Source organism: Eumetopias jubatus, unplaced genomic scaffold (genome assembly GCF_037043125.1).
Source record: "Eumetopias jubatus isolate StellerSeaLion01/CBP00866 unplaced genomic scaffold, mEumJub1_p1.0 scaffold_1, whole genome shotgun sequence".
In the NCBI taxonomy this organism is placed as follows: domain Eukaryota; kingdom Metazoa; phylum Chordata; class Mammalia; order Carnivora; family Otariidae; genus Eumetopias; species Eumetopias jubatus.
Window position 1 is genome coordinate 203,274,241 of NW_028274807.1, and position 12,120 is coordinate 203,286,360.

Sequence of the window (12,120 nt, forward strand, 5' to 3'; positions counted from 1 at the left end):
AGCGGAGAGGCATAGCTTGTCCCGTTTTGCCCCGGCTGCCAGGAAGCTCAAAGCCAAGTGCTCCGCACTTGCAATAATTGTGTAAACCCTTCTGATCATTTACTAACTAATCGTTTACTAACTCATCATGGTAAATGACCCCAAGCCTGAGATTTGACAAAAGGAGGCATATAAATTAATTTAACCGTGTTGTTAAGGAAAAGAAAATCCATCTGTCTGCCTGCCCCACTGCCCCTCCCTCCCTCTGAATCCCACCTTGTGAATATCTTGCTCTACACAGACTTCACCAGACCCTGCAGGCCTCTGTTTCTGTTTCACCTGCCAAAACTCATCCACATGCAGTTGGCATTCCCTTCTGGAGCCTCTCTCTGTGACCTTATCGATTACACACTGTGTACAGAGCCGGTTAGCAAGTATTTACTTGGGCCAGTAGCATGGCGGGTCATGATGGCCGGCCCCCAGGAGCGCAGAGGAGGGATAGCACTGAGCCCTCCCGCGGCATGCCAGGTAATAGGCTGGTGCTGGGTGTGGCCAGAAGTACTGACCTATTCCCCCGGGTCAGGTCACTTGTCTAGGGGGTCATTCTCCCTCGTGCCAGGCAAGTTCTCATACCTGCCACTGAGCAACTTAGAAACACCAGTGGAGGGCGCCTGGGTGGCTCATTCATTAAGCGTCTGCCTTCAGCTCGTGTCGTGATCCCAGTGTCCTGGGATCGAGCCCCGCATCGGGCTCCCTGCTCGGCGGGAAGCCTGCTTCTCCCTCTCCCACTCCCTCTGCTTGTGTTCCTGCTCTTGCTGTGTCTCTCTCTGTCAAACAAACAAATAAATAAATGAAACACCAATGGAAAAATCTTTCTGGCTCCAGAGAGAGGACAGTAACCATTTGGGGATTACCTACCTCCCACTTTGTTGTGGAGGAGACAGGTGGCCTGTGACTCAGGCCTGGGGCTTGTCACCCTGTTCCTGGCAGAGCTAATCGAGGGAGAGTTTCTGCCTGGACAGCAGGTGTGCTCATGCCTCAATCCCAGGGCCCCGGAAACACTTGAAGCAAGTTTCATCCTTGTCGATTAAAATGCACGGGGATGTTGAGGCCTTGGACTCGTTGGTGTTTCTTTGGAACCTTCCTTGTGTCCTTTTTATGCTGTCGTGTTATCCTAAGTACGTACTGAAACAGGCCTGGTTCAGTCTTAGTGTTAGCGTGCTGATACAGTTGTTGGCAGGAGAATGATACTGTGGCATCAAGGTGATTGCGAAAAGCCTTTTCAAGCACTTAACAGCAGCATCTGGTAAATACCTAATTTGTCTTCTGATAGAGACGAGGGTTCTACACTTGGACTGCCTGGGTCTGAATCCTGGTTCTGCCACCTGTTAGCCATATAAGTTTGGGAAGTTGCTTGATTTCTCTGCTTTAGTTACCTCATCTGTAAAATGGGGAATAACATAGTCTTTGCCTATAGGTTTATTGGCAGAACTAACTGAGAAAATACAATAAAGCGCTTGGAACTGTGCCTGGCATAGAAGTACTTTGTAAATGTCTGTTATATCATCATTATCCTTCAGCTTGGGTTTATTGAGTACATGCTCCGTGCCAGGCCCTGGGCCATGCACCAGGCGGCAAGTTGAAAGACGTTGTCTCTCTTGTCCAGGAATTTACAGCCATGCACAATCAGTGTGTACTTAAATGATAGGTGTTATAAGACAAATAAAAACAGGCCAGGCCAGCAAAGGCTTCTGTCTTGGGTGTGGCCCAGGGCCATGAGGAAGAAGGCAGAGGAGGTGATCCCTGAGTGGGTTTTGGTTCCAGTGCAAGAGGCAAGCAGGTGCCTGGCAGGCTGGGCAGAGGTGCTGACGTGGGGTCCCTGGGGGCCCAAGAGGAAGATTTGGAGGGCACAGTGCCTTTGGGAAACTGCAGGTAGTTCATAGGGATTGGGGGGGGGGGGGCCGCTGCATCAGTGGTCCAGGGCTGGGTTGTGGCGGCCCTGCACGGGCCCTGCCCAAGAGCTCGGACGCTGGGCCCAGGGAAGGCTCTGTGAAGCCTGCGAAGGCATCCAGGCAGGGAGAGTAACATGGCCAGATTCCCATTTTAGAAAGTGTACTCTGGGAAATAGTTAAGGAGAATGAACAGAGGTGGGAGATGCTCTAGCATCTGGGGCATGTGAGGATGGGCCGGAATGAACACCATGATGGCAGCATGGAGGGGAGGACATGGGATTTGAGGCACAGTTTGGGGCCAGTATGTGGGACAGAGGGTTTGGAGAGCTGGGGATGGCTGCTGGATTTCTACCCTGAATGCACGGTAACCGAAGGGCCAGGTGGGCCCTTCCCCAGGAAGGGAGAGTGGAGTCGGGGGGGGGAGGAACAGATTCAGTTCTCGCATGGTGAATTTGGGGGGTTGGTTTTCTTTGGCTTTAATGCCTCTTGAACAACCAAGTGGAGATGTCTGCAGCTCGAAAAGAGGTCTCAGTTGGAGCCAGCGATTGAGCATCACCACTGGGTGTGATGGGGAGGCCTGTTGGTGGCAGGGGGTGGGGGAGGTGCAGAATGAGCAGGGGAGGGATCCCTGGGGAACACCAGGGCTCCAAGGTGGGCAGCATCCCAAGGGAGGGCAAGAGGCCCAGCCCCAGAGGCAGGAGGACATCCTGAGGGAACAGAGCAGCCTCAGGAGAGAATGACAGGAGGGACTGGTGGTCACAGGAGATCCGAGGAAGATGAGGGCTTAGACCCGACCTTTGGGTTTGGTCACAGGGAGTTGCACAGTGACCTGGTGAGAGGTGTCCCTAGTGTGGAGACACCAGGTGCTGGAGAGCAGTGAACTAGAGCAAGGGAGAGGTAGAGAGAAGCGCACTCGACCTCAAGAAGCTTAGATGCGAGGGGAGGGAGAGCCCGGAGTGTGCACACAACACGGGAGAAGCTTTGGGGTAAAAGTCTGCGGCCCCTAAAGACCAGGATTAGCTGGGACCCCTCATCCTCCCAGCTGGTGGTTTGCCCCAGCAGCCTTGGTTTTCTCTGAAAGAGAAAAGGAAATGGGTAGGGGTCAAGGTAGGTACTGGAAGTTTGGGCTAGCCACTGAGGGGAATGGGCAGTAGAACCCTATCACACCTCCCTGCCCCAGATTTAAACAGATGCCACTGTGGGGCCAAATACATATTTTAGAAACATATGAGCATTATGGATTTATAAATTCTTTAGTGTTTTTAGCTTGCTGTGTGCGCAAAAACTGGAAGTATATCCTCTAAAATATTAATTGTACGGATCTGTGGGTGGTGAAATCAAAGAATGGGTTTTCCTTTGTAATTTTCTCATCTCTATATTCCTTTAAATCACGAACAAGTATTATTGTGAAGATGAGGAAAAAAAATTCCTACGCTGTGGTCTGCCGGGCTGCAGTAACATGGAAACTTCAAGACCCCCCCGTGAGATGTGTAAGAATGGGGGGTAGGCGGTTCTCAGTCGTGCCAGTGTGAGAACACTGGCAGAAACATCCCAGCAGGCCTTCCGACTCCCTGCGGTCCGTCCAGAATTGTACCGAACAAAATTCCTTACCTAATAACAGGAAATTCTGAAATCTGTGGTGATAAGCACAGAAGAGAATGTTCTTTTTAAAAAGGAAGAAAGAGAGAGACAGGAGACTGGGAAGGCTGAACCAGAGGCTGGGAAGGGCCCGTGTCACAGGCTGGTCCGTCTCAGGGACTGGCCCGGCTGGTCTCTGGCTCTGAGAGAGGGACTCACGAGGCAGATGGCGTCTGGCCTGGAAGGCAATGAGCCTTCCATAGAGTGCTGCTGGAGGGGCAGCCTTTTAAAAAGGCTGCGCTGTTGTATGAGGTCTCCCCTCGTGGTCTGGAATAGCAGGCGATAATGAGGGTACGAAATGAGGGCTCCGGGGGCCCTTTGAGGTGTTGGGGTGCCCTCTTGTAGCCCTTTCTGTGCGGCCTCCCGAGGTTTACAGCAAGCTCTGGTGGCTGGGACCTTAAAAACTGGATGTGGTCGGGGGGAAACAACGTGGGCCTTCATTTAGGAAAACTCAGCCCCCTTGCTTTATCTCCTGGGGCCAGTGATGTTCCTCGGGGCTTTTCCTTTGTACATAAGACAAGAGCAATGTCCAGTTGTGGTTTTGTGACTTTAGGATTCACAAAAGGTCACATGATTGCCCAAACTCAGTGACTTTTTACATTAAAAGGAATTAATATGGCCCTCTGGGCTTTTGTGGTGCCTTCTTCTCTGCCTGGGCCAGTGCCCTTCCCAATCTCCCTTTAAAATCTGCTCCTCTGGGTGGTCAGGGCCCTGCCTTGCCTTGGGAAAGACTTCCAGACCCTGCCCTTCCCTGGTGCCTCCGGGCAGGGCCCCAGATATCTCCAGATGAGATGGTCACAACATTTGGATTATAAAATTCGGGAAAGCTGGTCATATTCCTACTTTGGGTAGCTCCTTCCTGAGGTGTATTTTTCGGTTGTATTTTTAGTGAGTTTCTAATTGCAAAAGCCATGTGTTCTTATTAGAACATTTAAGAAATATGGTTCAGGGCGCCTGGGTGGCTCATGGCTCCAGGTCATGATCCTGGAGTCCCGGGATCGAGTCCCACGTCGGGCTCCCTGCTCAGCAGGGGGTCTGCTTCTCCCTCTGACCCTCTTCCCTCTCGTGCTCTCTCATTCTCTCTCTCTCAAATAAATAAATAAAATCTTTAAAAAAATATATGGTTCAGAAAGTACAAATTACCTGTGATCCTACTATGTGAGATAACCTTAATAATTTGCAAGTGTCTTTGTCTTTTCATATATAGAGAGTTGACCCTTGAACGACGTGGGTTTGAACTGCACAGGTTCACTTACACATGATTTTTTTTTTAATAAATGCAGTCCAGTACTATAAATGTGTTTTCTCTTCCTTATGATTTTCTTTTTTCTTTCTTTTTTTTTTAATTTTTTATTTATTTGAGCGAGGGAAAAGGCAGAGGGAGAGGGAGAAAGCAGGCTCCCTGCTAAGCAGGGAGCCAGACACGGGGCTCGATCCCAGGACCCTGAGATCATGACCTGAGCCAAAGGCAGACCCTTAACCGACTGAGCCACCCAGGTGCCCCTCCTTATGATTTTCTTTTTCTTTTTCTTTTTTTTTTTTTTTAAGATTTTATTGATTTGACAGAGAGAGAGACACAGTGAGAGAGGGAACACAAGCAGGGAGAGTGGGAGAGGGAGAAGCAGGCTTCCCGCTGAGCAGGGAGCCTGATGGTGGGGCTCAATCCCAGGACCCCGGGATCACGACCTGAGCCGAAGGCAAGGCGCTTAATGACTGAGCCACCCAGGCGTCCTTCCTTATGATTTTCTTGGGGGTTTTTTTGTTTTTCCTTTTTTAAGATTTTTTTAATTTATTCATTTGAGACAGAGAGATAGAGAGCATGAGCAGGGGGAGTTGCAGAGGGAGAGGGAGAAGCCGGCTCTCCACTGAGCAGGGAGCCGGATGCGGGACTCGATCCCAAGAGCCTGGGATCATGACCTGAGCCGAAGGCAGAGGTTTAACCATCTGAGCCACCCAGGCGCCCCCCCCTTATGATTTTCTTAACAACATTTTCTTTCCTTTGTTTTAAGTAAATACTTTATTATATAGTATATAATATAACATACATCATATATGTGAATTGACTACTCATGTTATTGATATTCTGGTCAACAGTAGGCTATTAGTAAAGTTTTGGGTGACTCAAAACTTATATGTGGGTTTTGTCTGCACAGGCCCCTAAGCCCCGCATTGTTCAAGTGTCTAACTGTGTGTCAGATCTGTACCAGAATGTCTTAGGTGCCCTATATTGTTTGGAAATCTACGTTTGCCTTTAACAACCTGTCAGAGATGTTGTCCACGTTAAATAGCTGTATGCTTTTATAGCATATTTAATGTCAGGAGGTATATCCTAAATGGCATCAAACATACCATAAAATCCTTGCCTACCAAGTTTGTTTGCTATCTTAGGGCCGCCTGGGTGGCTCAGTCGTTAAGCGTCTGCCTTCGGCTCAGGTCATGATCCCAGGGTCCTGGGATCGAGCCCCGCGTCGGGCTCCCTGCTCGGCAGGAAGCCTGCTTCTCCCTCTCCCACTCCCCCTGCTTGTGTTCCCTCTCTCGCTGTGTCTCTCTCTGTCAGATAAATAAAATCTTTTAAAAAAAATTTCTATCTTAGGCTTTTCTGCCACCTGCCTGCATTTTGCAGACCAGATTTTTTTTTCTACTTTTTTGAACTTCTAGAAAAAATTTTAATGACACACTTCCGACAGTTGAAAGGGTACAAAGGGTAGTACGATGATATGATGGTATGATACCTTCACTGCCCTCCAGCCTCATAAGTAAAACATCATAAAGACAGTTTAGCCCCTTTGTATGCCTCCCACCCCGCCCCACTCCATTCCTCCCCCAGCCTCCCCGCCACCACAAGGTGATGGTTACCCTGAATCACGTGTGGTTTTCAGCATCTTGGTGCCCACAGTGCCTGTGTACCAGGATCCGTGTTTCCAGAAGTTTCTTCTCAGGACCGCATCCCTGTCCCACTCAAAGTCCTGAGCCTCCACCAATGAGAAGAGCATTCCTGTGGATGAGCAGTCCTTTGGATTTTCTCGTTCCCTGTTTGTCTGTTGCCCCATGGCGCTCAGGCAGACCAGTGGGGAAGTGCAGCTCTGTTCCTATTCAGCCATGTCCTGCCCGTCTCGGGCGTGAGCAGGTCCTTGATGAGACGGGAAAGCGCGGGTGGTAACGGATAAAGAGCTGGTGACGGGTCAGCAGGGGAAAGTTGGGGAGCCCAGCAGAGAGCTACAGGAGGGGTGGGGTGAGGGGTAAGAGGAGAGGGGAGCACTCCTTGCCTCCCCAGAGAGGCATCCCGGGACCTCTTTGAGACAAATTGAAAAATTTCCCATAACTGAACTGCGGTACTGAATCTTTTCTCCGCTGCTGGAAAGACACCCACCGCACATACCCTCTTGCTCCAGTGCTTCTGTTCTCCCCGGCACCCCCTGGACAGGCCACCTCTGGCCACTGCTTGGACTGTCTCCCTTCCCAGGTGCCTCTGTGCTGCTGCATCCGCCAGGATCCTCCTGGGCCTTCCTGGGTCCCCAGCCACAGCTGTCCTGCCTCCCCCAGCTCCTGTTGTCCTGGCAGCCATGCCTTTCACTAGGTGCTCAGCCTCCTTGCTGTGTCGGGGTCCCTGGGGGCCCGCCCCACCCGCCGTTTGAGACCCAGGCCCCCATTGCTTGCTTGCACTTCCCACAGTGCTCGGTGGGGTGTAGATTTTCAGGAAGAGCTGTTCATTGATTTGTCTTTGCAGTTTCCGTAACTAGAATCTTTGTCCCCTGTGAGTCATTTTCTTAGCAAAAGATGAAACTCCAGCTCCCTTGCGTCGTCCGCATTTCAAGTTCTTGTTGTTTCTTCAGTGGCTCTTCCTATCCCAGAATTTCTTCTTTGTGGGAAAGGTTCTGACACCCAGTTTTCATCTCTTCTACCCTGGGAACCCCTCCCTTAGCGTGTTATACTCCATCAGCCCTACCCTGGGGAGGCCAGGGATGCTCCGTCAGCCCTGAAACCCCCACCTTACCCACCCTAGTAGACCACACTGTCGCTCGGCCCCGGGCCCCTTTGGAACTTGGGAGTGGTCCCCGGTTCTGTTGTTCATCAGCTTCCCTGATGGTGGTAGCTCGTGGCTGCCCACTGATGAGAGCAGCCTGGTGTCACCTCGACCTTGGATGGGGAGTGTGGAGCAGTCCCACCCCAGAGCTGTGACTCGACCCAGTATTAGGCCCAGTTCTTGCTGGTGAGCTGGGCCACACTGCTGGAACCCCCCCCCCCCACCAGGGCTGGCACCCTTGGCTCCCTTCTTTTTTGTTCTGCTTGCTTTCACTGCTCCTTTCACCCCATGCTGGCAACCGATAGACCTTTTCCGGGCTAGGGGCTCTGGTGCCGAACAAGGTAGATCCAGTCATGGAGCTCCTGGTCTAGAGTGGTGGTTCTCAGCCCTGCTGAGAGCTTTTAAAAAAATGCGAGTGCCTGGGCCGCACGGCTGACAGTTCTTGTGTGGTAGCTCTGCATCAGAGTCTGGGCGCCCGTAGCTTATTAAAGCTGCATGTTGTCTCCCACGCACAGCCCAGGATACAGGCTACCTGTCTCAGTCCATTCGGGACCACCAGGGACTGGCTGGCTTCTGACCAACAGAAATTTATCTCCCGCAGCTCTGGGGGCTGGGAAGTCCGAGATCAAGGTCCGGGCAGCTTCCGCGTCTAGGGTGGGCTCACTTCCTGGTTCGTAGGCAGCCACTTCTTGTGTCCTCACGTGGCAGGCAGGGGGAGGGAGCTCTGAGGATTGGTTATAAGGTGCTCACCCCATGACCTAATCGCCTCGCAGAACCCTTGTGACCAGATCACCTCCCAGAGGCCCCACCTCCTAATACCACACACTGGGGGATTCAGCCTGTGAATTTGGGGGAGACGCAAACACTCAGTCCACTGCGCTGCTGTGTGCTGAGCCCTGTCTGTGTGGCAGCCATCATCTGACCCCTTCCGGCAGGCCGTCTGCACCTGCGTCGGGTTGGAGCCTCACAGGCGCTGCCATTTACCGGCTCCTCTAGACGGAGACCCATTCGTGGTCTTGTCCCTCCTCACGCCCTCTCCCCCACCACAGGACTAATTTGGTTCCCTGCCCCTTTTGTTTGGGTCCGAATTTCCTCCCCACTTCTCCTCCACCCCTGTGTTCACTTACTGGGCCATCAGCAGTAACCTCCTAACTGGTCTGTGCAATTTTCTGCTCTCCCTCTTCTTTTCTGACCCACACAGCACAGGCAACTGAGTTCTCATCCTCAGGATGTTCCCTGATGGCTCTGGGTGGCCCATGAAGAAGAATCCTGCCCCAACCTTTTAGGCCTGGCACTCGCTCTACTCAAGCCGCCCCCGCCCCATTAGTCCAGCCTCTCTGCTGCCCCGCATACCCAGGGCCCCGCCATGCTGATTTTCTCACCGTCCCCCAGATGTGCTGTGCTCACGCTCACCTTTTTGTCTTTCCCTATGCCCCTCCGCCGGCCACAGCCCCTTTTCTCCCGCAGGCCCACCTGGCAAACCTCTGTGTGTGCCTCAGGACCATCCTTAAACCTCACCTCTTGAGGGGCACCTGCGTGGCTCAGTCAGTGAAGCATCCGACTCTTGATCTCAGCTCAGGTCTTGATCTCAGGGTCGTGAGTTCAAGCCCCGCATCAGGCCCCACGCACTGGGCATGGAGCCTACTTAAACAAAACCAAAAAAAGCCCTCACCTCTTGAAACTTCTATGGTTACCTTGGCTAGTTGGCAGCTGCGCCTCTGTGCTTCTGCAGCACAGTGACTTCTAGAATTGTTGTTACTCTCCAAAAGATTCAGAGCCTGCTGGGACAGACACCTTGTTTGATTCCTGAATCCATAGCAGTGAGCACCAGGTAGGCACCTGGTGAAGATCGGTTACTGGGACCTGGCTGAGGCCTGCACACGGCCTGTTTTCCTTCTGCTCGGATGGGCGCCAGCCCCCGTAGACTCTGGTGGCATTTTGGGTCTGCCACCCAGAGGTGTTGACAGAACAAAACGCAAAGTATTCACAAGCATCTGAAAAGGATGGGATAGCAAATTGGAGGGCAGTTCTGGTCGAAAAGCAAGTCAGAAATCTGAGGGCAGTGCTCACAGTTCCTTTTGGATTCATAATAACCAAATATAGATTACCGATGCCTCACAACAGTAGGATTGGTAAAAAATAAAACCCGATTCTAGTTTAAACAGTTCAGAGCTGCAGACTTAGGCCTGGAAAACTGAACTGTCGGGTGCGATGCCCGCCAATGAAAATTCGAAAAGGCCAAAGCTGTTACTGGCAAATTTTAATGCAGACTAAAAAGTAATCGGCGAGTCAAATCCTCACTGTAATATTTACATGGGAAAGAATGGATTCAATGAAAACTATTTCACTAAGATGAAGATAGAAAATTATCAGGAACATGGGGCGCCTGGGTGGCTCAGTCGGTTGGGCGTCTGCCTTCGGCTTGGGCCTGGGGTCCTGGGATCGAGCCCCGCATCGGGCTGCCTTCTCGGTGGGAAGCCTGCTTCTCCCTCTGCCCCTCTCTCTGTTCATGCTCGCTCTCTCTCTTTCTCCTCAAATAAATAAATAATTATAAAAAATCATCAGGAACAATGTAACTGTTCACTGTAGAAAAATCATTTACTTTTCCTCCAGAAAATGCTTTGTCCATAAGTGTCCATTGGTATTGGCACAATTCTGAACACACATGTTGCTGGGGTAAAAATGTCCTGTCCGTGTGTGTAGTTGCTGCTCCCAAGTGACCATCTGCACCATGGAGCATCAGAACTGCTGGAACCCTTAGCCCAGCCCTGATGCCTTTTCTCTTTCTGACAGGGGGCGGTGCCCAAAGGAAATGCCACTAAAGAATTCATCGAGAGTTTACAGCTGAAGCCCGGACAGGTGGTATACAAGTGTCCCAAATGCTGCAGCATCAAGCCCGACCGAGCCCACCACTGCAGGTACACGTGTCCCCCCCTTACGCCCCCCACCCCCGGCCCGCTTCCTCCCCTCCCCCACCTCTCACATGCTCTGGAGCAGCAACCGCCACACCTGCTTCCCGCACAAGTGCCATCAGCAACAGGACTTCTGAACGTCCCCTACTCTGGGCACGTGACCACTGTGACTGAGTCCCGATCTCCATGAGCTCACTAGATTAGAAAGGGCGTTTGGTTTGGGCTCAGGACACCTGTCCTAAGACTTGACAGAGGACCCTGCCAGGCCTTTGACTGTCTCCACCTCTGTCTCTGTATCTGTAAAATCGAGGGGTTCCTGCTCTTCCTACCTCACAGCTTTATTTATTAAGGGCACAGGAGACAGAGGTTTGGAAAATCATTCTGAGTGTCCAGTACTTGACCCATTTAAGAGGTGGGCCCCACTCACTTGACTTTCAGAGGGAAACGAAGGGTCTGTGCCTGAATGGAGATGTTTCTTTAAAACAAAACTTCTAGAGGTTGTGACAATTGTAGGATTCGGCCAAAAAAGCCATTTCCCCATCTCATGTGTGGTGATTTTTCCCTTTGGTTTTCAGATGTCTTCGTTGTTTTGAGTCTTCTCAACGAGAAGGCATCTAGCTAAAAACTGCATTTTATCACTACAAGGGGACTTTAAATGCTAAATTACACTTGGTGTCACTTGGTCCTTTTCTCAGACTGGGGGCGGGGGCGGGAGGGGCACACCGCTAGTGAGAGCCACAGACAGGCGTGGGGCCCGGTGTTTGCCGCTCCAGTCCAGGGCTCTTTCCACTAGAACTCCGGGTTGGGGGTGACCTGTGTGGCCTGATGGAATTGTATGTATGTCTTTCTGTCAGAGAGAGATGGCGACCTCCCCAAGAGGGCTAGTTGGCCCCTCTTGAGGGTGACGGCTGAGGAGTTTGGACAGGGCCTGTGCTAATTGTTGTCTCCCATGGGGTTTCCGGCAGCTTGGAGAAGCTGAGCCCAGCGTGGGGCCAGTTTACCTCTGAGATCTGTGTTACAAGCAAATTCAGGGCTTGCTGCTTGTGCCTGGGGTGGAGGCGCCTGTCTAGCCTTTTCTGCTACCCGAGGCATGGGAAGCCAGCCGTTTTCATCGCCTGAGTGAAGGGCCCCCATCTGCTTACGTGGTTCCCCAGGCCCCAACTCCGGGCGGCCCAGTGTGCTGAGCAAGCTCCCGCCTCAGTGTTGGAGAGGTCAGCGCTGGAAGCCCGGCAGTGCCCCCACCACGCTGTGGGGCCGCGGACCAGGCAGCACATCTCTCCATGCTCAGCTCTGTCCTCTGCAAAGGGGGTTGTTGCCCGGCAGCTTGTCGTGAGGGTGAGACATGAATGACTGTGGGGGTCCGCCGGCTCCCCCAGCAGAAGCCGCTGGTTAGCAGAGGCGTGTGCAAGCGGCCGGGTGTGCTGGGCTTCCAGGCTGGACCAGCAACAGGGGGGCTCGTGCTTTGCAGGAAAGAACTTTCGGGTGACCACAGTGGTTCTTTCTCTTCCCTCCCTGAGCCCTCGGCGGCCTCCACTGCCTGGCATTTTGCTCACCGCCTCCTCCTAGCCTCAGTCCCCAGGATGATCCGAGGGAGGTATTCTTGAGTGCTAGTAAA

The 12,120-nt window shown here is 52.2% G+C and overlaps 1 protein-coding gene across 3 annotated transcripts in view; it reads left to right on the plus strand.

Moving 5' to 3' along the window:
• Window positions 1-12,120, plus strand: part of ZDHHC3 (zDHHC palmitoyltransferase 3) — a 55,813-nt gene that overhangs the window by 21,794 nt on the left and 21,899 nt on the right. For all 3 annotated transcript variants that reach the window (XM_028126871.1, XM_028126870.1, XM_028086961.1), the window contains one exon: window positions 10,387-10,511. In XM_028126871.1, coding sequence (XP_027982672.1) covers window positions 10,387-10,511 — 125 coding nt within the window. The remainder of the gene's footprint in view (window positions 1-10,386; window positions 10,512-12,120) is intronic.